This window comes from Dama dama, chromosome 15 (assembly GCF_033118175.1).
Source record: "Dama dama isolate Ldn47 chromosome 15, ASM3311817v1, whole genome shotgun sequence".
In the NCBI taxonomy this organism is placed as follows: domain Eukaryota; kingdom Metazoa; phylum Chordata; class Mammalia; order Artiodactyla; family Cervidae; genus Dama; species Dama dama.
This window is the reverse complement of record NC_083695.1, coordinates 18,493,859-18,520,470: the sequence shown is the minus strand read 5'-3', so window position 1 is coordinate 18,520,470 and position 26,612 is coordinate 18,493,859. Positions and strand designations below refer to the sequence as shown.

General features: G+C 41.5%; 1 protein-coding gene across 5 annotated transcripts in view; it reads left to right on the top strand.

Annotated features, from left to right (window-relative positions):
* Positions 1 to 26,612, top strand: part of FAM13C (family with sequence similarity 13 member C) — a 135,973-nt gene that overhangs the window by 95,083 nt on the left and 14,278 nt on the right. For all 5 annotated transcript variants that reach the window (XM_061161573.1, XM_061161572.1, XM_061161571.1 and 2 more), the window contains 4 exons: positions 756 to 840; positions 17,246 to 17,456; positions 18,812 to 18,950; positions 25,788 to 25,869. In XM_061161573.1, the coding sequence (XP_061017556.1) occupies positions 756 to 840; positions 17,246 to 17,456; positions 18,812 to 18,950; positions 25,788 to 25,869 (517 nt within the window). The remainder of the gene's footprint in view (positions 1 to 755; positions 841 to 17,245; positions 17,457 to 18,811; positions 18,951 to 25,787; positions 25,870 to 26,612) is intronic.

The window sequence follows — 26,612 nt, the reverse complement described above, 5'->3', positions numbered from 1 at the left end:
GAGGTTGGCTGGGAGTTATAAATGATGAATCACTTCTCCCTCAGCAATGGGGTCAGACTAAGGGACCAAGGTCATCATCTCCCTCCATCCCTGTCCTCTGTTCTGACAGCAGGCGGCTGTAGCCATTCCATGTGAGAAAAGTAACTTGAGAAGACACATGTACACTCGCACACACAGACCCCCCCAGACACAGGCACACAGCCCACGTGCAGATGCAGAAAAGGGAGCCCCGAAGCACCTCCCAGCTGCCAGGCGGCCTCTGCGGCAGTAACTCTTTGTGCACTGCGGGCTGCTGCGGGCTTTGCAGAGGCGGGATGCTGGCTTTTATGAATGGTAGCCGGGGAGGGGCTACCATTGTCATCTGCTCTTGATGTCAGCACGGTGAATCAAACACTTGGAAAGCGCAAAGGCTCAGGCACCCCGGAAGCAGATACCTTCTCAGATTGGCCCTCTGAGTGCAGCGTCTCTTGCTGACGAAATCACCGGTCCCATGTGTCACAGATAATCAATATACGTTACATTTATATAAAACAGAAACTGAGACTGCATGTGGAGTACCGTGCCTCTGCTTCTGGCACAGCCAGTTCTGCCTGAGACCCCCTTCTGGCCGGGTGCTGGGGAAGGAAGCCGCAGACCCAGCATTGCGTTAGCATCTTAACTGAGCCAGCCCGATGTTCTGCTTTTGCTGGCAGAATTCCTTGCTGAAGCTCCAAGCTGTGGAAACTGATCTGTGCTCTGCCTTTTTGACACACCAGGAAGAAGCTGCGCAGGTGCACGGAGTCAAGGACCCAGCCCCAGTGTCCACCCAGAGTGTGCCTGCTGAAGGGGCAGGGGCCGCAGGTAAGAGGCTGGGCTCGGGGTCCTCATCTGTGCTCTCAGGATAGTTTCACCCTTTGCTGCTTCCCCTGAACCTAGCTTCTGTGGGAAACAGTGCCTGGTGCACTGGGGAGCTGACAGGGAGCAGGGGGAGTTAAGACGTGCTGGAATCTAGATCTTTTTCTCTAGCTGGGGACCAGAGCCCCCAGAGATGGTGTCAGGTGAAAAGGCACCCATCATAAGTGGTCTTCATTTTCCTATTTGGAGTCCTGTGATACACACGTGGCTTGTTTATATCACTGGATTTAGATCATCTGGGCTGTGTTGAGACTCTCAATATTTTTGAGGAGTTAGGGGAGTTTTAACATTGCTTGTTAGGTGATCCATAAACCCTGGGAAGGTGGAGGTGAGTGATGTGGCTTCTTCTAATCCTATAGTGTCTTGTTCTGTCTCATTTTTTTTTTTTTTTTTAGCATTAATTTTTGTTTTGGAAAGTCTCAAACTTGGGTCTCATTTGTCTGTTAGTTTCTCTGGTTTTAATCTCGCAGATATCAGGTTGGCTAGCAAGCAGAAGGTGAACAGATGCTCCCAGGAAGACTTCAGTAGGAAAGAAAAGTAAATTAACTTGAGTAGAAATGAGATCACAGAATATCTTTTCTAATACCAGTGGGTCAGAGGTTTGCAGACTGATTTCTGTTTGGATGATAGAAATAGGTTTAGGTGAGCTTGCTTCATGGATCCTATCTCTAGGAACTGAAGGAAAAGATTTACAAAGGTAATGTATTTCAGTACCATTAGCAATAGTGGATTGAACACCTTAGTGTTTAAATCAGACCCACGTGGTCTAAGTAAGCAAAACAGTCATCTTCAGTGTTTAAATATGTATTAGTGGCTAATAATAGCTATTAGTAGTAGCCAGTATTATTGTCAAAGACTTTCTATGCCCAGGCACTGTTGTAAACTTCATAGTTATTAATTTAAACCCTTAAGCCTGTGAAATAATACTATTCATAGTAAGAACACTGAGGTTTAGTGTGACCCTACTTGTAAGTGATAAATTATTTCCCTATGTATGTAGGTGGCCAGTTGGTTGTATTGTTATGTGGTGAGCTCCTCGGCTTTGTTGGCCATTGTGTTTGGATGAGATGCAAGTAAAATTGGTCAAGAGCCAATGCTGAGCCAATTAGGGATTTGAGTCAAATGATTAGACAATGCCCTTCTTCCACCAACCCCCTATTCCACTCTCTGTAAACAAGCAACATAGAGACACAGGGAGAAGTCTCAAGTCAAATACAAGTTAATTTTTGAATTATCTGATGTTCACAAGTATCTGATAAGGACCATTCAATATAATATTTGTTGCATGTTGGATATGTGTATGTGTGTGTGTGTATATATATATAATATTTTATCATGACTTTTGTGTGTAAATGTATCTTATTTTTTCCAAAGGTTGGTAGTATTTTATATTTTCTCACTCTTGATGGACAGGATTTTGAACCAACTTATTAATACATTCTTTATAAAATAAAGATATGTACCCTGGTGGCTCAGTCGGTAAAGAATCTACCTGCAATGCAGGAGACCTGGGTTCAATCCCTAGGTCGGGAAGATCCCCTGGAGTAAGAAATGGCAACCTACCCCAGTATTCTTGCCTGGAAAATCCCATGGACAGAGGATTATAATGGCGGGCTATAGTCCATGGGATCCCAAGAGTCAGAAATGACTTAATGACTAAACCACCACCACTGCATTTATGTGGAGATCGCCCATACAAAGGAGCCATCAACATATTCCGTCTTAGGTGTCAAATAACAGGAATGGGCAGAAGCTTCCTTACAGAGGAGCCTTGTGGGCTGGATGTTGGATTTTCTAAAATGTAGGTAAAGCTGAGATATCCCAGTACTTCCAAGAGAGTTTATGAAACAGAGAAGTTTCCACTCTGTATGTTGGTGTGTCTGTGTGGGCACACTTGTATGTGCATACACACACACTGGGCAGGGACAGCTCCTGCAAGTTTGCAAAGATAAAACCCATCTTGATGCTTTTGGCCTTTGCAGAGCTCATGAATAAGGAGTCTCATTTAGCTAAATCGACTACATGGGAGTCAATGCAGGGAAAGTGAAGTCCCAGCCACTGTATTGGGCCTTGACACATGCTTCCTCTAATTTTCTTTTTTAAAAATCCCTTTGACACAATCTAGAAATCACTTACTAGATGTTTTCAGGGATGTAAGGAGTCTCTTCATGTGGTAAGAATGTTGCCAAAGTGATGAGCATTTCAAAGAGGCTTTCACAGTTCAATTTATGGGGTGGTTTGGTCTCACTGGCTTCCAAGACACACTCTTAAAGGAAGGCTATGCATGTTCTAGTCCACATGTCACTCAGAAGGGAGAAATTTATGTTCATATTAGATCAGCAGTTCTTCACTCTGGGCCTATGACTGAGTTTCTGGAATGATCTCTGAACTCCTGGAAACTGTAGTTATGTGCATGCATAAAGCCCCAATGATAGTGTGATAGCATAGATGAGCACAGATGCCATAAGTCTAGAAAAGATTATGGTAACTTAAAATAATATTTTTCTCTTAAAGTATAGAATATAGTCCTGGGCCTTAGATGTCTGTAAATGTTGTATTAGTAATAGTTGATGTTAATATTTGGTATAACAAGGACAAAATCCAGCTAGTGATTTTTATAGAAATATCTGGATGGCAACTAATTAACCATTCAAAGCAAGCATTCACAAATATAAATCTTTGTGATTTATGTCGGTTTCAGTCTTACTTGAAATTTGATTTAAAGCATGACTTAAGTTGTTTATTTATTTTAAACGTCAAAGTTAATCTTTTTTTTTTTTTTGGCCGCACCATGTGGCTTGTGGGATCTTATTTCCCTGACCAGGGGTTGCCTGGGCCCTCAGTAGTGAGAGTGTGGAGTCCTAATCCATGGACCTCCAGACAATTCCCTAAAGTTGTTTAACATTTACGGAGGGCATCTGAAATGATGGTCTGAGCAAAATTTTGTATTCTTTATGTCTTTGACCTTAAATCAAAATATTGAATTTTAACTTGAATTTACAGAATACAAAGATTCATCTCATCTAGCAAAATATCTGTGATCCTCCCTGTTCTAGAAATGCAACTACAAACTGCACTTGCAGCAAGAGCAGATTTTATGACACCCTGAAGGGGCACTGTGTTCTAGAGTGTGTTAGTGAACCTTCCCGCACATCGCAGTTACCAGGAAGCTTTTATACCTGGGGTTTCTCAGTCTTCATCTCTAGACACTCTAAGGTTCGAAGTCCTAGAGTCTTTATATCTCATTAGCGTTTTCAAGTACTGGAAGCCACTATTTAAGTGGACAGTATCTTAAATTATGAGAGTGAAAAGGTCAGGTTCTCTTAGCTTCTCTTTGACTTAGTTTCATCATCAGGAAGAAGCTTACAGACCACATGGATTTGCAGGGTCTGTGAGCAGTTGGCTCAGTGCGTTTACTTCAGGAGGAGAAAGGTGCTCAAGCTGGAGCTCGATGGGGACAGATCTGAGGGAGGTAACGATGTTTAGAAAAAAGTGATAGAGTGGTTGCCAGCTTCAGGGCAGCTCCAGGACTGTGCAGAGGGTCACCGACTGCCCTGGTTTTAGCACTAAAAGTCCCAGTGCTGGGGGATCCTCAGTTCCGGGCAGTCCTGGACAGTTGGTCACCCTGCCTGTGGGCTGCAAACTGCATAATGTGAGATGGAAAGCCACACAGTACTGGGGGCCCAGAATCCCCCTTACAGTTGAAGCAGACGTTTCCACCAGACATTAAAAAGCTCCTCTTCTGGTGTTGTTGATTGGAAAATGGAATGAGGATTGTCTTTTCAGCTTCTCATCATTTTTAACACGTGTAGAAGCACCGTTTGACATTGTGCCACATGACTAAGTATAGTAATGCCTGTTCTGTTTGAGCACAGGTGATGGAGTTTTTAGTATAAGCTATCATTGGAGACTTATTACTAGAAGTAATAATTCCAGGGACTTCCCTGGTGGTCTAGTGGTTAAGGTTCCATGCTTTCACTACAAGAGACACAGGTTTGATGCCTGCTTGAGGAACTAAGATCTTGCATGCTTGGCCAAAAAGAAATTCCAAAGCAATACATAATTAATTATTTTATTCTAAAATCTTGATTTTTCAAGTTGAAATTTCCATTTGGCTAAGAGCCTTGTTGCTAATGTTGATTGTTAGACAATGCTAATGTCATATATCTAGCTGCTGCTGCTGCTGCTGTGTGCTCAGTCCAACTCTTTGTGACCCCATAGACTGTAGCCTGCCAAGCTCCTCTGTCCATAGAATTTTCCAGGCAAGAATACTGGAGTTGGTTGACATTTCCTACTCCAGGGGGTCTTCCCAGCACAAAGACTGAATCTGCATCTCTGGTGTCTCCTGCCTTGGCAGGCAGATTTTTGACCACTGCACCACCTGGGAAACCTATATCTAGGTACAGTCTGTAATTATTCCCAAAAGAATCCTGCATGGTCTGCAGGTTTCTTTCTAATGTTGGAGTTGAAATGGGGCAGAGTCAAAGAGAACCTGACCTTCTCTGTCATATTTCAAGACACTGTCTATTTGACCAGACATTCTTACTTGGCAGGGCTTATTAAATGTACAGTTGTCTGGGCTGTCCACCACAAGATACAAAATTAAAGTGTATAGTTGAGGCCTGAAAATCTCCATGTTTGCAAAGCTCCTGTTGATGATTCTGATGTTCAAGGAGATTCGGGAACACTTGTGGAACCAGTATTCCTGCAAGGCACCAGGTGCAGTTTATAATTGGGTTTCAGGAGCAGGAAGCACCTCAGGCCTCCCACGAGCTGGGTCTGATCACCCACATAATGTCCCATCTTATCTGGCAACAGCCCCCAGAAATAGTCTTTGAAAGTCAGTATGAGGGAGTCTTCAAGACCTCAACCTCATAAGTGCCCAGAACTCCAAATATCTTTCAGAAACTTCATACACTGAGTTTGTGTTTGTGTGTGTGTTAGTTCTAAATCCTTCTTGAACCTTTTTATGTGTTTTAGTACGTAGCACTGATGTGCTAGTCTAACTAGAAAATGGCAATCACTGTAGAGAGTAGTACTTCATCTTGTTCTAAACTGGGTCCTTTAAAACAGTGGTTTTCACCCCCCCTCCCATGCTCTGCCCCTGCCTTCGGAACATTCAGCGACATCTGGAGATACTGTTTTGGTGTCACAGCTGGAGTGTGAGTGCCACTGGCATCTGGTGGGCAGAGTCCAGAGGTCCTGCTGAACATCCTTCAGTGTATAAGACAAGCCATGACCCCAGCACTGCCCCAGCAAACTGTTATCTGGTCCAAAATGTCAAGAGTGCCAGAGTTTAGAAACTCTGCTTTGAAGGTCTTTAAATGAATAACATCAACCTTAGCTAACAATGACCTCTTCTTTTGCACCAGGCATTGTTGCAGTAATTTTCTTACTTTATCGTCACAACCACCCTAGGAGACATTATTATCCCCAAGTGAAAGATGAGGAAATGAACTTGGAGACTGAATATAACTCGTAGATGGTCCCACAGTAGTGAGTGGCAGCGGGTGCTGGGAGGAAAGGGGGGGAGTGGGGAAATTTCCCCAATCAGACTCCATGGTCTGAGTATTTCACATGATATTTCATTTGCCATCCTACCTAAATGTAAAGTCCACATAGTTCTAATATTCTTAAATTTGAAATTGAGCCCAAAGGCAGCCTAGGTACACACTGTATAACTAATATGCTTTAAAGTCATTTTAAAAGTACATCCCTGACTGTTTTGCTAGAATAAAAACATCTAGATTTGTAGTTGATTAACCACTGCAGCCCCTCTGTTCCTATAGTCATTTCAGCTCCTCCGAGCTTAACCATCTCTGGACCCCCATGCCTTTCTCATGTGTATTTACCTGACCCACATAGTGTTTTCCAGATTAAATGAAATAGTATAATTTTATTTGTACATATGGACACAGGTACTATGCTTTTGCCAAATGATACTATTGGGGGAAATTGGACGAAGTGTACAAGAGATACGTCTATAATTTCTCACAACTACCCGTGAAACTATGATGACCTAAATAAAAAATGAATTAATACCTAAAAATATGGGCAGTGGGATAATTTCATCAACTATTCAAAAAATAATTATGATTGTTGGATTGCTTTCCATACTCTTCCTAGAAATGTACATTGTTTTCTTGACCTTTTTTGTCATATCTTATACTCTATAAAAGCTCCAAAAATCCCATTTTCTATCAAACTAATAGTTTAGTGCTGATTATCTGTTAAGTATAGATGGGTTAGTTTTCTCCACTGACCCACACTGAGGGTCATCTGCCACTATTGACCTTCCTCCTGGTTTGCAAGCTTCTTCTGTGGTTGCTTTGCATTTTACTCTTTAAAAAATACTAACATCATCTGCAAACTTGGACTCACAACTCTATTTTTGCTTCTATGTTGTTTTTGAAATATGAAAAAAGGTTAATTCAGGATCCATTAGCAAGGATTAGTACTGACATGTCTCTCATAAAGATACTAATTCAACCCTGTTCTTTGGGGCCTATTAGTAAGTGAATTTTTTTTTTTCCATTAAAAAACATTTAGCCCAATCATCATTTGGTTTTGTTTTTAAATAACTTTTGGTATGAACACCATGCCATAGACTTCTTGAAAGACCAAATGAATTATATTCATTGGTTCTGTCTTGCTCAGAAATACAGCTCTTCGTAGAACTTGATATGCTTGTTGGGTAATCTTGGACAGGTTATTTGATCTCTGTGCCTCAGTTTCCTTTTCTTTGAAAAGGGAAAAAGGATAGTATCTACCTCTTAGGATTGTTGTGAGGATGACAGCATATAATACATATCAGGTTTTTAGCACATCACCCATGGTAAATGCTCAATAAATGTCAGTGATCATTATTTAAAAAGCTGGCCATTCAGAGCTTATATCTCCTTCCCTCCAGTTGATAATGCTTGCATTTGTCTTTAAATGTCTACTTTATTATAATTTCTGATAATTTGCAAGGTGTGGAAATGACATTTAGCACTGTTTGTTCCCTAGGTCCTCTCTCGACTCCTGCATTTGATTGACATTGTACTAGTTCCCTTAAGCAAAAGGTATTTATGACATCATTAATCTGTCATAAATACCTTTTGCTTAAGGGAATCAAGAGCTGATGGTTGAATAATTACCTCTTATTAAAGTTGAAACTACATTCATTATCATAAAATCTATCCTGTGCTACACCTATGACATAACTTGGCTAGAAAAGATCTTTACTGTTAATAAATTTTTTCTGATGCTTTTATCACCATCTTCATAGTCTCTGAAACAAGGAGCTCCACAATAATCCTTGTTTTCCAAATAAAGCATTTTTAAAAATGATTTCAGAACTCATAGATGACAATATAATTATCTGATAGCCATTTCTATAGCTGCCTTATGAATAAAAATCCCACAGCCTGAACCATCAGGTTATTATTTTTAAAAATTTTAAGTTCAATTTTAAAGTCAGGCCAAGAACTGTGGTGAATGTATGTTATTGTCCCATTTATCCTCACTATACTGTTTACAGAGAATCTGAGTTTTGAAGTGGCTCATCTGGCCAAGGACATAATAGCTGTGAACAAGTGGCATCTCAGACTAAGCTTAGGACTCTGACTCCAGAGTCTAGACTTTTAATCAGTGTGCTTATACATGTGTTAGGTTTTTAAGTAATAGATTTTATTTTTAAGAGGTTTTAGGTTTATAGAAAATTGAACATATAGTACAGAGAGTTGTCATATGCCCCCTTTCCTCTGCACATCATTTCTCATATATTATAGTCATTTTAAAAGCCTCCTTTCTGCCTTTTCCTTCTTTCATGCTTATGAAGAATAGTCTGGAAGAGATCAGACTGTTTGCCTAGATGCTCAGTGTCTGACAGTGCTCTAAACAACCCCCAAACCCAAGGTGGACAACCTCTTCTGTCTCTTCCAGTTCCCTAGAATCATACTTTTCTGTGTCTCTGTGGAGGAACTGCAAGTACCACTTTTTTGACTTAATTTTTCATAACTGACATTGAATGAGCCTATGAAGATACAGTCTGCTTTGAAGGTTGGAATTTCTTTCTGTAGCTTTCCTGTTTGCCTTGTATATAATTTCCTTTTGCTTTTCAAAGCACATCGGCTCATTAATGAAACCCCTTTTGAAAATGGGTCTTGCTACCTTAATCGGAGATTTTTATCAGCTGTCCCATGGACGTGTTCAGTTGTGCAGGAATCAGCTAGAAGATGCGGAAAGTTGTTTAGACTGAGAAATGATCAACATTCCAGCACCGAGCTTTCTCCATGTACCAGGAGGATGTTTCTGAATCTTGGACACTCACGGGTGTTATTTGCTCTTTCTCCTCCCCCCTCCCCTGCCCCCCACAGCTTAGCTGAGCACTTGGCTCCACTTTTGTGACACATGGAAGGGAAAAGATGTTTTCAGAGATTAGACCCTGTTCATCAGCCATTTCCCTTGTTTATTTCTCAGTGGTTCTTCGACAGTGCGCATATAGGTGACAAAGTTAAATCTTGAATAATCAGAGGAAAGTGGAAACATTCATCAAGTCCCTTGGTTAGACTTGTCTAGAAGGTCATTTCTTCTTTTCTCCCCAAATTGTGTATTTGGTTTGGTGCTGTATGGAAGCTGCTTCCAAAAATATGAATGATCCCTGCCTCATGTTCTCCAGAACAATGCAAAGTATGGACTGCTTCCCTTTCTCAACAAGACAGAGATTCGGCAGTCTGACCTTGTCCTCAGGGTGGGTCCTGCTACTGTAGCCCGCAGCACAGTTCTGAGTTCGGGTAGAAGTCACTAACATCCAAAGGCCTCAGGCTGCCTCAGGTTAGACGTTCACTTCCACTGCAGAATAAACTCAGCCCTTGTCACCCTGCCTTGCCTGCCTCCTCACCCACTCCAGCAGCATGGTGTCAATGTGCTGTATGTGCTAAGTTGGGTCCGACTCTCTGCAACCCTGTGGATGGACTATAGCCCCCCAGGCTCCTCTGTCCATCGGATTTCCCAGACAAGAATACTAGAGTGGTTGTCATTTCCTTTTCCAGAGATGGGATCTTTGGCTTTCTTCTTTTTCTTCCTCCACAACCTTCTGGCTGCTCCTTTTTCTTAGGTGCTGCCTTACCACTTTGTCTTCCTGTGTCTCCATTCAGTCTAGTTGGGGTACTTTCCTTTGCTAAGCCAGTTACCATGTGTAATGAAAGCATATTTAAGATATTTATTGAAATTCATTTAGACATTTAAATTTGTTGAATATTACTCTAATACCGAAAATTTGGGTGAGTTCAAACTCTTTATACCTCCCAAAATGATGCTGTAAACAACATATTAGCAGAATACAGGGTGATTTTCCTTTGCTTGGGCTTTTGTTGATACTGCTGCTGCTAAGTCACTTCAGTCATGTCCGACTCTGTGTGACCCCCTTAGACAGCAGCCTACCAGGCTCCCCCGTCCCTAGGATTCTCCAGGCAAGAACACTGGAGTGGGTTGCCATTTCCTTCTCCAATGCTTGAAAGTGAAAAGTGAAAGTGAAGTTGCTCAGTCGTGTCCGACTCTTAGCGAATCCATGGACTGCAGCCTACTAGTCTCCTCTGTCCAGGGGATTTCCCAGGCAAGAGTACTGGAGTGGGTTGCCATTGCCTTCCCTATATTCTCCTTTGATGAACATTTAAATTGTTTTCAGTTTTCCTCTATTTAAAAAAGATACATGTATCTGTTGATACTACCTTTTTTAAACTGGAGGTCATTTAGTCCTCATTTTTTTTTACCATTTAAACAGTGAAAATACTTTAAAAGAACTATAAAAGTGTCTTATCAGAGTGCATCTAAGTTTTAGGATTTCTAAAATAATTGGTGACAGTATACCCTGAAGATTTATGTACTTCAGCGTTACGTGTACTTGGCAAAAAGTGTTGCATATGTTAGATATAATAGCAGTGAACCAAGAAAACAATATCCTAGAATTGTCTTTCCATAATTCTCTAGGGAACAGGAGTGATAGTATTAAATTTATCTTAAGAACTACTAAAAAACCTAAAACATGGGTTACTATTTACTGATGGAAGATTTTTTAAATTAATTTTTACTGGAGTATATTTGATTTACAGTGTCATGTTAGTTTCTGTTGTATAGCAAAGTGAGTCAGTTATACATAAACATATATCCACTCTTTTTTAGATTCTTTTCCCATATAGGTCATTACAGAGTGTTGTGTAGAGTTCCCTGTGCTATACAGTAGGTTCTCATTAGTTATCTATGGGCTTCCCAGGTAGCTGTGGCCTAGTGCTAAAGTGCTGGTGCAGTAGACAAAAGAGACCTGGGTTTGAACCCTGGGTCAGAAAGATCCCCTGGAGGAGGACAGGACAACCCACTCCAGTATTCTTGCCTGGAGAATCCCATGGACAAAGGAGCCTGGCGGACTACAGTCCATAGGGTCACAAAGAGTCAGACGTGATTGAAAAGTGTCTAAGCACAATTTATATATAGTAATATGTGTATGTTCATTCCAATCTCACAATTTATCCCTCCCCTTTTTTCCCCCTTAGTTTTGTTTTCTACATCTGTGAGACTATTTTGTTTTGTAAATAAGTTCATTTGTATCAGTCTTTTGGATTCTATATAAGCAATATCATATGATAGTTGTCTTTCTGAGAGTGTGACAATCTCTAGGGCCATCCATGTTGCTGCAAATGGCGTTACTTCAATCTTTTCATGGCTGAGTAATATTCCATTGTATATATGTACTATACCTTCCTATCCATTCCTCTGCTGATGGACCTTTAGGTTGCTTTCATGTCCTGGCTATTATAAACAGTGCTGCAATGAACGTTGGGGTGCATGCTTCTTTTCAGTTTTAACTGATGGAAATTTAACTAGGAAGTTGCAACCAAAAGTGCAGAGGCAAGGAATAAGTTTAGATCTGAGCTGAGGCTTCTGGATCAATGTAATTTTCTGGTTTTTGGGAAGGATTTTGGAATTTCTCATTGCTCAGCTGATGCAGTGCCCAAATCTACTGGTGGTTCATTGGAATTGAAGTCAGTAATTGGCTCCTTCAAAATAAAAGTGATGCTCACTAGCCCATCCCCTCCTCCGGAAGCACGGTGTAAATGGTGAAGTGCACACTGAGGTCAGGCCCAGTTGGAACATGTCTCCTGAGCACCTCCCTATGTGTGTATGGGGCCTGCTGGGCATCTCCTCCTGGATGATCAAAAGTGCCTCCTAACTCAGCGCATCCAGAACCAAACTCATTTCCCCTCTGGCTCCCCTCTTCAGTTTCCTAACTAGGTCAAAGATGCAGTTGTAAATTCCAACAACAACTGTCATTTCTGAGTTCTGTGTCATTGGTGAGTTATTAGGCCCCCTTTCCTAGGCACTATACAAAGCACTTGAGGTTCCTTGTTTTTAAAAATCCTTCCAACAGTTTGTGAGGTAGATACTGATGTCATTTTCACTTGAAAAAGATGGGGAAGCTGAGATTGAGAAAGATTGAATAATGTATCCCAAGTCACACATCTGCCAAAGAATCGACTTGATCTGGGTGTTTCTGAAACTGTAGCCAGTGTTTTTAACCTTGATGGCGAACTGCCCCTTGGGGTATGCAGGGTGCTTGCCATGGAGTCCAGCCTTGCTTTCACCATGACAAATTCCTCACCCCTCTAGCTCCGTGATGTTTCTGTCTACAGAAGCTGGCACGTTAAATCCTGCTAGGAGTGCCAACCTTGTGCCATTTGGTAGCTTATCAGCTTCATTCACCCAGAATGTGTCTTCATCTGTCCTTACTTTTACCCAACCATCCTCACCTTGGAGATACTGCTTCCCTCCCAGTGGTCTCTGAGCAGACAAGCTCATCTGTTTCCCTAGGCTTAGTTCTTGGGATGACTTCAAGCTCTCAGTGTATTTAGCCATTTAAATTCAACACATTCTGTAACTGAATCCATTATATATCCATCAGATGTTTTGAGTTTGTTTCTTGGTTGTGTTTTGGTGGCCCTTTTAGAGATGAGGCTGGCCAAGAACTCTGATGCTTGAGCCTCATTAGAATCATGTACATGTTTCTGGCTTACTTAGTTTTTAATACCATCGAAGGCTGATGTTTGGCATTTTGCGACGTATCTCAGTGCTACATATGGGCCCACTAGGATGGGCAAACCCAGAAGCACAAATTAACAAATCCACAAGCCTGGGTCTAATTTGTGACTCAGATCTCAGCAGTCCATCTCAAGTGGGTGCAGAGATTTATTTAAATCTTAAATCACTTTATTTATTTACTTTATAATTAAAATTTTTATTGAAGTATAGTTGATTTACATTTGAATCACTTAAGAGTTCACATTGGAAAAAATATATTTTTAAAATCTGATTCATGTAACAGCTGTAAATAGCATCTGTTCCTGCCTGGGGTTGCAGCCAGCTCAGAAATGGGCTCTGGTCTTCACACCTGATGATAATGACATGCCTCCGTTGTGGCCCCTACTGCTCAGTGAGCAGGCTGCCAGGAATTCTCTCTGGCCTGCAGGGTCGGAGACATGGAGTCTTCTGCTTCAGGCATTGGTCAGACCCCCTTGCCCCGACTGGAGTCATATCACCTTCCCTCCTGAATGTAAAATGAAGATCACATTACTGCCAGCCCCGTGTGGTTATTTTGAAGATTAAATCCTTGCAGAAACTCTAACTGGAAGTTTGGGGGCACAGTGAGTCACTGTTTAACTATTAGATATGATTATTATTCTTATTTATACATAAGAAGTGGTGGGAGGTACAATATGTCGAGGGTGTGCTGGCTGTCGTTTCCCACATTAACCCTGTAAGGACTCTTTGTGGAGCTGGTGTTCAGTAAGAGAGGATCATATTCAAATTCCTTATTTTGATAATTGTGAAAAAATGGTGGTTCTCAGGGCTACCACATTTAGCAGTTCCTTTGCCTCGTGTCAGTGCTTTACCAAAGATGCTATACAAAGGATGCGTGGGTGAACACTGTTTTAATAGGGATTTATTTTAATGTGTATTAGTTGAAGAAATGTAACTAGCACATCAAATTCATGATTTCTTGGCCCTTATTGCCTAAGATGAAGCTGAAATTTTAAAAAATTTATAGATTGTAATTAAGATTATGTATAGTATATAATTTTATATATAATGAGGGAGAGGAACAAATTGGGAATTTGGGAGTAACATATACATAATACTATATATAAAATAGATAAACATCAAGGACCTACTGTATAGCACAGGGAACTGTACTCAATATTTCGTAATAAACTGTATGGGAAAGAATCCGAAAAAGAGTAATTGAATCACTGCTATACACCTGAAACTAACATAACCTTGTAAATAAAAAAGAAATTAAGATTATATGTATAACATAAACATATGTACATACATAAATATATATTAAAAATAGGTTTATGTGGATATGGCAAAAATTTTGTAGGGGGTACAGTTTTTTTTCATTTCATCCTCAGTCTTGAGAGGTACCCACCATTATTCTCCCCATTTTACAGATGAAGGAAGAAACAGGTTTTAAAATGTTCACTTTTTTCTGAAGTGCCTCTTAACAGGTGGAGGACCTGGTATTCAAACTCACAGTCTTTCTTCTCTCTTGTTCTGTCTGTGGGGGTTGTTTCTTACTTCCCTTCTCAGGTATCCTTTTTTCCCCCAAATTTTTATATTAACTTTTATTGTTTTTATCTTCCTATACAATTAAGAAGTATTCATTACAGAAATTTTAGAACACACAAGGAAAAAACAATTATTGAGCTAATGCACATAATGTGAGATTATGTGCATTTTAAGTGTCAGTGATACACTATTGTTAACTATAGGCGTGATGGCGAACAGCGGATCTCCTTTGACTCTTTTGTCACAGCCCTGTTAGATGGTCCAAACAAGGATGTGGAGAGAAATCAGTGAACACACTGGAGTGCCACAAGAAAGTATAAGCACCTCACACTCCTGGTTCCCAGACTCTCCCTCTGAACGCATCACAGCATGGACCCTGGCGAGCTGCCCCTTCCTTTCCCAGGGTCCCATCAGAAGCCACTTAATATTGCCATAAGCTTCTCCCTGTTGGGGAGCCGGGTCTGCAAGTGGAGGCCTGGGCTGTGTTCCCAGGGTGGCAGCAATACTGGTTGGCACTTAGGCTACCCTGGCTTCTTCTGAGCAAGGAGCTCAATGACCCTGTCTCCACAAATGCGCACAATAGGCTTGTGGCCACAGGTTCAATTAAGCCACTTCTCAACTTAGATCAGGTGCTATCCGATCACCATTTCTGACTGGCGCTTTTCAGCTGGTCACTTTGGGATCTTTCGGGCCCACCACCTCCTTCAGTGGTGATCTGTGGGGAAGTGAGGTTGTGATGTTAATGGCACAAAAAATGCCACAAAAAACAGACACCGCTCACATGGAGATTTACAGTTACAATTGCAGCACAGTTCAAAACAAGCCATTCACACTGGCCTGTGGTTCTTTGAAGTCACATCTTAGGTCTCTGTGAGTTTCAGAGGCTGAGCTTTTTGTTCACCCCCACATTAGTCATATGCCTAAGGCCCCAAGCGCCCCCACTCATTATAAGGCACCATTGAGAGGCTCCTGGCCTCTTAGTTTTTACCCTGGCCCCACAGCTGAGCTGAAGGCCAAAGATCCTTTCTATTTCAGCAAAAAATATGCTGGTCCCAGGTGCTTGATAAAGATCTTTCTCTTCCTCATCGTTAATACCAAATGATACTACCCAGAAATAGGTAACATGAATAAAGTGAATTTCTTCTTAGAGTCTAATGGTTTAAGAGGAGGATTTGGTGAGGCACTCAGACACTCCTTGGTGGATGTTGAAGGTCATTGTAGTATATGCTGTCATTCATATTACTCCTTAGTGCTCCCTCCAAATGGCAATGTTTTCTGGCTAAATTATTCTTAGCAAGGGTGTCGCCTGTGGTGAGTTGTGTTAGTCATGCTGCCTGTGGGCCTAGCTTTGGCATTCATCTGACTCCAACTTTTCCCCAGCCCTCACCCCATCCATTTCTGACCAGCCTCAGGCACTGACAAAAGTGCTATCAGCAAACTTCAGAGGCCCAATAGGAGGCATTGTCCACCCTCCCAGCCTACAGCCAAACAGGTGAGAAGCTGCCTGAAACATACAAGGACCTAATCCAACCTTTGTTGCACAAAGCAAATTGCATTTCAAGCTCTAGAAAACGTGAGCCATTCATTCTAAACCTGAGCAAGATTCATCCATTACTAAATTGTGATAAATGTTTGTTTTGGAAAAGTGGATTGTCAGTATTTTCAGATTGGCTTATCACCCAGAAAGGCTGTGTTTTTCCTCTTTCTTTAGGAAAGTCAGAATAGGAGAAAGCCTCGGGTTGTTCTAAACTCTTTTCTGGGCAAAATTGAGAAGTTTTCTGACATCTTTTTGAGTAGCTCTGTACAGCACCATAGGATGGAAGACTCTTAATTCGGCCACCCTGACTAGGCATCCTCCTGTTCTCCATCCCCCTCCCCTCACCTGGGTAGCACAAAGGTGCCCCCCATCTGGACTGACCCTGGTGGGGGAGCTAAAGAGCTTATTTAAAAGGGGAATGATCACAGAATTCAGGCAGATGGATTACCTCACCCAGGAGAGGGTTTAGAGCAGGTGTCGTTCTTGGTTTTTGTCCCAAATAAAATGGTATGTCAAATTTTAGAGAAGAACTAGAATCATTTCTAATCCCACCATGCTTTGTATTTGCTATGTAGCTTCTTTGATCATTTAGTGTGTTTATTTGTACACAGAAATGTGTACCATCTTGTGCTGAAATGTGTGGCTTTCTCATTTAGCATATTCTGAACATCATTTCATGTAAATAAGCAGCGTTCTCCATCATGTTTAAGGAATGCTGAGTAATTTTCTATCTGAGGACCCTCTACCTCTCTCTTCTTCCTTTGTTTTCTCCTTTCTCTTCCTCTCCACCAGCTCCTCACCCTTCCTTCACTGGCAATTATTATAACTATTCTCCCTCATCTTTTGCTCCAGTTCCATGTAATTGTTTCCTCTTTTCCACTCTAACATTTTATAATATACTCTCTGACATATGTAAATAATATGAAATAAAGAGAGGATTTTTGTAGTTTTGGGCTATGCTGATGCTGTAATGTGGACTGAAATAATCTGCGTTTCCATTTTTGGTGTGCGTTGGGCTTGTAATGTTTTCTGTCCAGGTTCTGTGAGAACAAACATGACAGTATTTTGAAAGGCTTTCATATCCCCAGAAGGAAGAAATGACAAAAAGGCGAGACATTATAATGCATGTTGATGATCTTTGTTTAGGAACGTGACAGTCTCAAGCCCTCTGTCACTTCTGAGACACGATGATGTATCTTACTTCCTCAGACCCTGCGCCCGTGCACAGAGATGGGCAGAATGAAGTGGACAGCGCACCAGAAGACGTGCTCTCTGTTGAGACTAGCAGGCTGCTCTGTCACATCACCGACGGCGACAACCCCCTGCTGTCACCACGATGCTCCATCTTCAGCCAAAGCCAGAGATTCAACCTAGACCCCGAATCAGCCCCTTCTCCACCCAGCACTCAGCAGTTTATGATGTAAAAAAAATCTTGTTCTTATCTTCACTTCATACAGTTTTCAAATACTCCATTTATAAACTACAGTGAAGTTTATAAATAAACTTCAAAAATAGAGCAAACATGCCTACCAAAAGCAGCTGCAGGCCCCGAACCATACATGGCAAAAAATCAGTGTACTTTCTAGTTAAGAATGCCGTTTGAAGCTTTCTTGTCTCAGAAGGAAATGGTCTCAAGACACAAGTTGCCATATGGCTCACGTGTTTGAATGATTTTCATGAAATGACCAGAATCCTAAGAAATATGCACATGCAAATACCGGAAATGCCATTCTTGGTGAGCTCACTATTATTTCTGTGCCCAGGAGTGGCCTCAATGGATGGATTGTGGCAATGCTTGGCAAGTTGTTCATCTCAATTTCTTCTTTGATTCTAGAAAAGTGGTAGCTTACAATAGCTCCCCCACAAAGAAAAATGTGAAACTATTTGTTCTTTTTTTTTTTCCAAGTTCCATTAGTAGTTTTGATGCATAGCTAAAATGAGTCTTCCCTTGATTAAATATATGTGCTGGGAATTCCTACATTCTCCTTAATACCTCCTGCTGTCACTCATGAATTTATCCAGACCTTGCCTAGAAAAGGAAATGGCAACCCACTTCAGTATTCTTCCTTGGAAAATCCCATGGACAGAGGAGCTTGAATGGGGTACAGTCCCTGGGGTCACAAAAGACTAAGCACAAGCACACATGCATGCCATTTATTGAGGATAACGTGGTCTCATTTGTCTGAAATTGGCATCCTTCAAGATTTAGGAAATGCATTTCCTAGACTAATATTCTGACCTTTGTAGACAAAATTCCTTGATAACATTTGCCTATAATGGAGTTCTGTGAATCAGGGGTCTCCAATACCCAGCAGATGCTACCATAGGAGGATCATCAAGTGATGAACTGGCCTCTGGACTTTTCTGATAATCCAGGAAGCTGGGTTTGTAGATAAGCAGCAGTGTTTACTGGAAGACCATTGTTTTGTTTTTTTTAATTTGTTTTTTAATTGAAAGAATGTTGCTTTACAATATTAATTTCTGCTGTTTAACAAGGTGAACCAGCCATAATTGTTTTGTTATAATTTATATCTTTTTAAAAACATTTTCTTGAAGTATAGTTGATATGCAATGTTGTGTTAGTTTCAGATGTACAGTAAAGTGAATCAGTTATACATATACGTGTATCCACTCTTTTTTTAGATTCTTTTCCCATATAGGCCATTACAGAGTATTAAGTAGTGTTCCCTATGCTGTAGTGCAGGACCATGTTAGTTATCTGTTTTATATACGGTAGTGTCTTTAATGACTCTCTCCCTCCCTGGATCATTGCAGGCTCCGCAGTTCTTCCCGGTGCAGCTGTGGTGATGGCAAGGAGCCGCAGACCATTACCCAGCTCACCAAGCACATCCAGAGCCTCAAGCGGAAAATTAGGAAATTTGAAGAAAAATTTGAACAAGAAAAGAAGTACCGGGTAAGGAAGGCCCCTGTGATTTGAAATGAGTGGATTGTGTCAGAGGTATATATACGGGCTTTTCTGTCCTTCCTTTTTGAGTGTACCTCTGTGCCTGGGGACAGCTCAGTTCCCCTCGGCCAACCCAGGACTCATCATAAGTGGAGTCCCTCCTGGGTCTGTCAACTGATCTCTGCTAATTCCTAGCAACAAATTGCAACTTTTATTTCCAAACTGATTTAATTATTGATTTATCTCTCTCTCTTTTTTTCCCCTGAGGAACCTTACTATCACTAGTGTTCCTAGGACTCAAATTTGGAAAGATTTTGAATTATGGTCTTATTTGTTCTTTAACTTTTTCTCATTTGTATTTGGGGTAAGAAAGCAGATCCAACTTGGAGTCATTTGCATTTAGATAAGAACCTATTAGGACTTCCCCTGGTAGCTCAAGTGGTAAAGAATCTGCCTGCAATGCAGGAGACCCCGGTTCAATTTCTGGGTCAGGAAGATCCCCTGGAGAAGGGATGGGCTACCCACTCCAGTATTCTTAGGCATACCTGGTGGCTCAGATGGTAAGGAATCCTCTTGCCATGTGGGAGACCTGGGTTCGATCTCTGGGTTGGGAAGATCCCCTGGAGGATGGCATGGCAACCCGTTCCAGTATTCTTGCCTGGAGAATCCCACGGATAGAGGAACCTGGTGGGCTACAGTCCATGGGGTCGTAAAGAGTTGGACACGACTGAGTGACTAAGCACAGCACAATCCAAGAACCTATTAAAGGCACAAAGGATGGAATCTCTAATTGTGGAACAGAATGAGGGAGAGTTTTCTTTGACAATAAAGTACTTTCTGGTTGATGGATGAGCACCTATCAAGTGACATCTATTCAGGCCACTCTTAAGGACAAACCCTGATCTCATCCTTTCTCTCAGAGAGACACCAGCCTTTGTGCTGGTGTGACAGTGTTGCAACTATGAACTTTTCTTAAATAAGAAGCGATTAAAGATCTAAATGTAAGAACAGAAACTATAAAACTCCTAGAGGAGAACATAGGCAAAACACTCTCTGACATGAATCACAGCAGGATCATCTATGACCCACCTCCCAGAATATTGGAAATAAAAGCAAAAATAAACAAATGGGACCTAATGAAACTTACAAGCTTTTGCACAACAAAGGAAACTATAAGCAATGTGAAAAGACAGCCCTCAGATTGGGAGAAAATAATAGCAAATGAAGCAACAGACAAAGGATTAATCTCAAAAATATACAAGCAACTCCTGAAGCTCAATTCCAGAAAAATAAATGACCCAATCAAAAAATGGGCCAAAGAACTAAACAGACATTTCTCCAAAGAAGACATACAGATGGCTAACAAACACATGAAAAGATGCTCAACATCACTCATTATCAGAGAAATGCAAATCAAAACCACAATGAGGTATCATTTCACGCCAGTCAGAATGGCTGCTATCCAAAAGTCTACAAGCAATAAATGCTGGAGAGGGTGTGGAGAAAAGGGAACCCTCTTACACTGTTGGTGGGAATGCAAACTAGTACAGCCACTATGGAGAACAGTGTGGAGATTTCTTAAAAAACTGGAAATAAAACTGCCATATGACCCAGCAATACCACTTCTGGGCATACACACTGAGGAAACCAGATCTGAAAGAGACACGTGCACCCCAATGTTCATCGCAGCACTGTTTATAATAGCCAGGACATCGAAGCAACCTAGATGCCCATCAGCAGACGAATGGATAAGGAAGCCGTGGTACATATACACCATGGAATTTTACTCAGCCATTAAAAAGAATTCATTTGAATCAGTTCTAATGAGATGGATGAAACTGGAGCCCATTATACAGAGTGAAGTAAGCCAGAAAGATAAAGAACATTACAGCATACTAACACATATATATGGAATTTAGAAAGATGGTAACGATAACCCTATATGCAAAACAGAAAAAGAGACACAGATGTACAGGACAGACTTTGGGACTCTGTGGGAGAAGGTGAGGGTGGGATGTTTCGAGAGAACAGCATTGAAACATGTATATTATCTAGGGTGAAACAGATCACCAGCCCAGGTTGGATGCATGAGACAAGTACTTGGGCCTGGTGCACTGGGAAGACCCAGAGGAATCAGGTGGAGAGGGAGGTGGGAGGGGGGATCGGGGTGGGGAATACATGTAACTCCATGGCTGATTCATGTCAATGTATGACAAAACCCACTACAATATTGTAAAGTAATTAGCCTCCAAATAATAAAAATAAATGAAAAAAAAAAAAAAGAAGCAATAGAGTCAGAGCTAAGTGTCCTGATGTCCCAATGCTAGTTTTATTTATTGTCTGTAATGGTGATCATGGCATAGAGAAAAATCATATCCGTGTAGAACTGCACAAAGATACTGGGTTTTTGGCAAAGGGCCCAGAACAGCTTGTTATTAGAATAAAAGAGAACAGGGGATAAGGTCTCATACATCTTAAAATATTTAAAGGCTCACTAAGCAGTTGGTCCAGAGGCAATCTGCTGGTTCCTGAGGTGTGGGTAAGTTCTTGGGAGGGAGCTGTGAGTAATATTTCTTTTTCCTGTTCTTCCTGTCCTGTGCTTCCCACAGTGGCTGCAAATTCACTAAAAGAGGGGTTGTAAGGAGTAATTTTTAGCTTTGCAAAATGGATGGAAAAGAAAAATCAGATTAGCTTTCAAGACAACTTCAGTCAGGGTGCTAAAGACTCTTCTCTTGCTTGAGGTCAGGCAGCCACAGCTGCTTATGTTCTTTCATGTAGTAAGAGGGTGCTGTGCACATTGTAAGTACAGGCTTTATTTCACAGATAAGGAACAGGAGGCCCGGAAAGGACTTACAGCCTTCCTAAGGTAGTTGTGTCCTAGCATCTCAGGTTTGGGGTGGTTAAAGATGAGTTGGTTTTACAATGGAGGAGTGGAGTAAAATTCTTAAAGTGTCCACATTTTGAAAACTCCATATAGCCCGAGAGGAGCTGATTTTCCTTGTCTGCTGCTGGAGTGTTGCTGGATCTGCAGTGCCCTTGTACTGGAAACTGTAGAGAAACAGCTAGGGCCTCCATCCCCAGGGGCCTGTTAATAGTTCTTACTTGGTGGTTCTTGAATCAGTCTGACCTGGGTTTGAATCCAAGCACAGCCACTTATGAACTCTGCGACTTGGGTCTTGTTACTTTATGTTTCTGAGTCTCATTCTATCCATCTGAACAGTGGAGTTAATATTAATAGTGACTTCTTAGGTTTGTATTAAATGAGGGAGGCCATATGTATTGCTTCTTACAGTTTTAGCACCAGGGAAGTAAGTGGTCCTAGATATTACTAACTTTTTCATCTGTTTGAGTGATACTCGAACAGGCTATCCCATGACAACCTCTGCCTTGTTGAAGTAAAAAGGAAAATTATAGACATTAATTTTCCAGTAGATTTTTCTGCCTGCAGATATAGACTCTAGATTGTGTAGAGTCTGAATATATAACAGGTCACCTGGCAGTTGGCTATTTGAGAAAATAATTCCTCCTGGCACCTCCTGCCTTGTCTGGAGAAACTTTAGGGCCAAAGCAGACACTTGCCCACACATTTAAACATGCAGATGGATGGGTTTGGGAGCAGTAAAAGACTTCATGGTCACGACTTCTCTCTGTGTGTGAAAGTCTTTGATGTAATCAGAACCTTCAGTGTCTCAGGAAACAGGGCTTCCCCTCACCCTTCCTGTCTGGATGCCAGGCTGTGGTTAGAGGTTTGACATGTCACTGGACTTGAATTGGTTACTGTGTGTATGGCTTTCCTTCCTGGAAGCCTGACTGTGGAATTAACAGCACCTGCTGCTAATTTTTGAATCCAAGTTCCTGCTGGCTCTCCATGCTAGTCTGATGCCCTGATACAATATACGTCCTTCCTGCTCTGTTGAATATAACTATTTCAGTTCCTGTCCAGAGCTGTGTTTGTTTCCTACATGTTTACATTTTACATTTAACTATTGTTAGACTCATGCACCTAGAAAAAACCTGTTTCAGCCAGATGTCTACTTTCAGTAGAATTAGAGAGTGTTAGAAAGGATTGGTTAGTCTTCTCTTGTTTGACCACTGAAGAAACTGAGGCTCAGAGAAGGGAAGTGACTTCTCTAGGTTCACACGGCAAAGAATTAATCACAGCTAAGACAGTAACATGGGTCCTTTCATTCCTGATCTGTAAATCTTTGTAAGATGTCTTTTGAATTGTCTTTGCATGAGTGTGTGCTAAGTTGCTTCAGTCATGTCCGACTCTTTGATGCCCTGAACTGTAGCCTGCTAGGCTCCTCTGTCCATGGGATTCTCCAGGCAAGAATACTGGAGTGAGTTACCATGCCCTTCTCCAAGGGATCTTCCCGACCCAGGGATTGAACCCACACCTCTTATATCTCCTGCGTAAATAGGCGGGTTCTCTACCACTGGCATGTTTGGCAAATCACAAGTCTGGTCCAGCAGCACCCTCAGTTATGTGACTCAGGAGCCCCATTTAAATCACACTGAACAATACCTACACTAAGTCTGTGGTATATGGCCCTTGGGGCCTATTAAACTGAAATATTTCAGCCCAGAAGTTAGAAGGCTTGAAGATCCACAGCTTGTGTTTGAAAACTTCCCATATGATATGAGAGCTGCCATCCTTCTCAGCTTGATTTAACCTTTTTTGAAAGCTCTCCCAGGAGTAGGGAAGTACAAAATTCATTTTAGAAAATGATTTCAGGCTTTCAAATATTTTGCCAGAAAATTCAGCCTTGAATTTCTACTAAGTCCTGTTTGCAGTAGTGTAAGTTTACTTCTTGGTCGTTGGTCCTTGGCTTAGGGTCTTAGATTTTTGTTTTTAACAGTATTTCAAAAAGAGTACATTAACTGTGTGGAGCATATCCAGTGAAAAAGGAATGTTCCAGAGAACAGGATGTTTTTAGATCAATGTGGAGAGTTCTGTGAGGATTTTGAGAAGCTAAGTATAAAATATTGACTGTTCACATAACCAGACTGTTACCCACAGTCAGAGTACTTAACATTGTATCAGGGAAGTAGTCCAGTGGGTCATTCTAGCAGACGGTGAGTAGGACCAGGAGCAGCCGTTGGAGGTGTGTCCCCGTGCCGCTGTCCATGGTCCTGAAACCAGGGCTTCCCTCCTGGAAACCAGAGTCTCCCTTCTTGGCTCCTGTAGGAAAAAAAAAAATCACTGGGCTTCCATGAAGGTGAAGGGGAGGGGAATCTTCCCTCAGTGTTATTTTGCATCTTGGTTTTTAAACTGTATGGATTTTACATCTCTATAGAAGTGACAGAACCATGTTTTGTGTTTCACAATGAAAACATCCAATCCCATGTACATTTGATGATCCTCTTACACCATCACTGTTTCTTTCTTCAAACTTGAGAGGAGCACAGTCTTCTCCCCATGTCTCTCTGTCTCACCAACAACCTGCTGATGTTACATGGATTTAATAGATTCTTAATCACAGCAGAGCTGCCGGTCTTGTCACTAACACTGCACACATTTCTGGCTACTAGTGCAGTGTGTATGATGTCTTCCTGAGCATGCCTATATAGCTCTTTGTATTAATATAGTCCCAATTCAAAGTAACGGCTAATTTCTTGAGCCTGTGTTTAAGTTACCAGAGTGGGTATGTTTGCTGTTCTCCTCTCCTAGTTTCTCTTTTCTATAGAAAATTCACTTTTATACTCTGAAAAGAAAGCCAGAAATCAAGGTGAATGATTTGTATGAACAGAGTTGTAGTCTTCTAGAATTAAAGCTATATTCTTATTGCCACATCCAGGTGTGATTATTTACTAGTGAGGACATACTATCCTACGTATGTGTGTTGGTGTGTGTGTGTTGGTGTGTGTGTTGGTGTGTGTGTGTGTGTGTTGGTGTGTGTTGGTAAGACTTACGGTTCCTTTGAAGATCTGGTAGTAACACCACCACTACTGTCCCCTCTGCCAGTAATGATAGCAGTAATAATATTTTAGATTCTAGCTAACACAGCTACAGTGTTTAGCATGTGCCTGGGACTTTTCTTCATGCATATTCATCATGTTTCATGTTTCAGATTCATCATGTTTCATGCATATTCACTAATTTATCCCTCATAGAAACCTTATGAGAAAGATGCTATTAAATCCTCATTTGCTAGATCAAGTTGGGGCATGGGGAGGCTAAATAATTTGCCCAAGTCCACACGCATATGGTTGATCTTTAATGCTACTCCAGCAGAATAGTGAGTCTGTAAATAGTGAGGAGTTGAAATCTGAGGATGAGGATTCTTCCATACATACTGACTTCTCAGACTTATAAGGTTTTAGAGATCCTGGGGTCTCCTTTCTTCAGCTTGGAGCTTGTGACTGATAGGAGCTAAAGCTTCCAGTTTGTAGTATTCCCTAGACAGGGTGTGGTCGTAAACCGTGAACAGAGGCAAGGGAGGAAGTGCTGGTTTGTGTCAGTATGGCCCTCTACATTGATACAAAGAGTGACCTGGCCACGGGGTGTCAGGTGTGGGTAGCCCACAAGGTGATTGAGTGGTAGATTTTATGGGGCACTGGCATGGTGAGGACTATGTAAAAATGTCAGGTGACCAGGCATGCTTAGAAACAAGGTCCACGGCAAGGATTAAAGAGTGGAGGAAGTCAGGAATGTTTGCTCTGTTTCTCAGACGCAACTTCATCTGCTGGAGATAGCTTGCCTGAAGTTCCCTCCCAGCTTTATATATGTTCCTGAACTATCTTTGTGTGCCTCCGCTGCTTAACATTTTTTTTTCCCTTTCTCTCTTTTTTTCTTTCCCTCCCTCCCTTTCCCTCCTTCCACCCCCATTTTCCCCTCCCTTGCAGCCTTCCCATGGTGACAAGACATCTAATCCTGAAGTCCTGAAATGGATGAATGATTTGGCTAAAGGTCGTAAACAGCTCAAAGGTAAATGCCGGCCAAGGGAGTCTCCTTTTTAAGGAAGGAAGAAGTTAACATTATGATAATGTGCTACAAGCAGTTTTGGTTTCTCTTCTACCTGGGCCCTCTTTAACCTTGTCTCCTGCCGAGTTTGGAGGCCCTGTCTTAAAATAGAGTCCTGGGTTTCCTTCATTGTTTGATCCCATTGAATACATCTGCATATAAAGGGACTGAGGAAATCCAGCCTCCCAAGTGGAATGATTCACTTCAGTGCCAGGAACATTTCCATATGTGGAGTGTTCACCTCCTTGGGTTATTGGGTTCTTGGATGTTAGAAACAGAAGAGGCCTGAGCAGTCATTGATTCCACATGCCCCAACTTCACAGAGGAGGATATTTATGTCCAGAGAGAGGGGACGGTGACATGGCTGGAAGGTGGTGAGTTCAGAGTAAAACTCGGTTCTCTTGCCTCCTAATCCTTTCTCTGTCTCTCTGGAGATGGTGGTCTGAGTATTAATTAACTCTCAAATCCATTTTAAGGGACTATAGTTTTTTACCAATAAAAATTTATTTTCTTCCTCTTCCTACATTTTTATTTCAATACCTAGAGACATAGGAGCTTTTCCAGATTTCTAGAAGGATGGTGATAAAGAACTGGAAAGGAATACTAAATTAATTCAGTGGTATTAAACTGTAGTGATGTAGCACGTTTATAAAGTATGCAGTGTTTAAACACCACACCAGAGCCTAACTAAAAAACAAACATCAGAC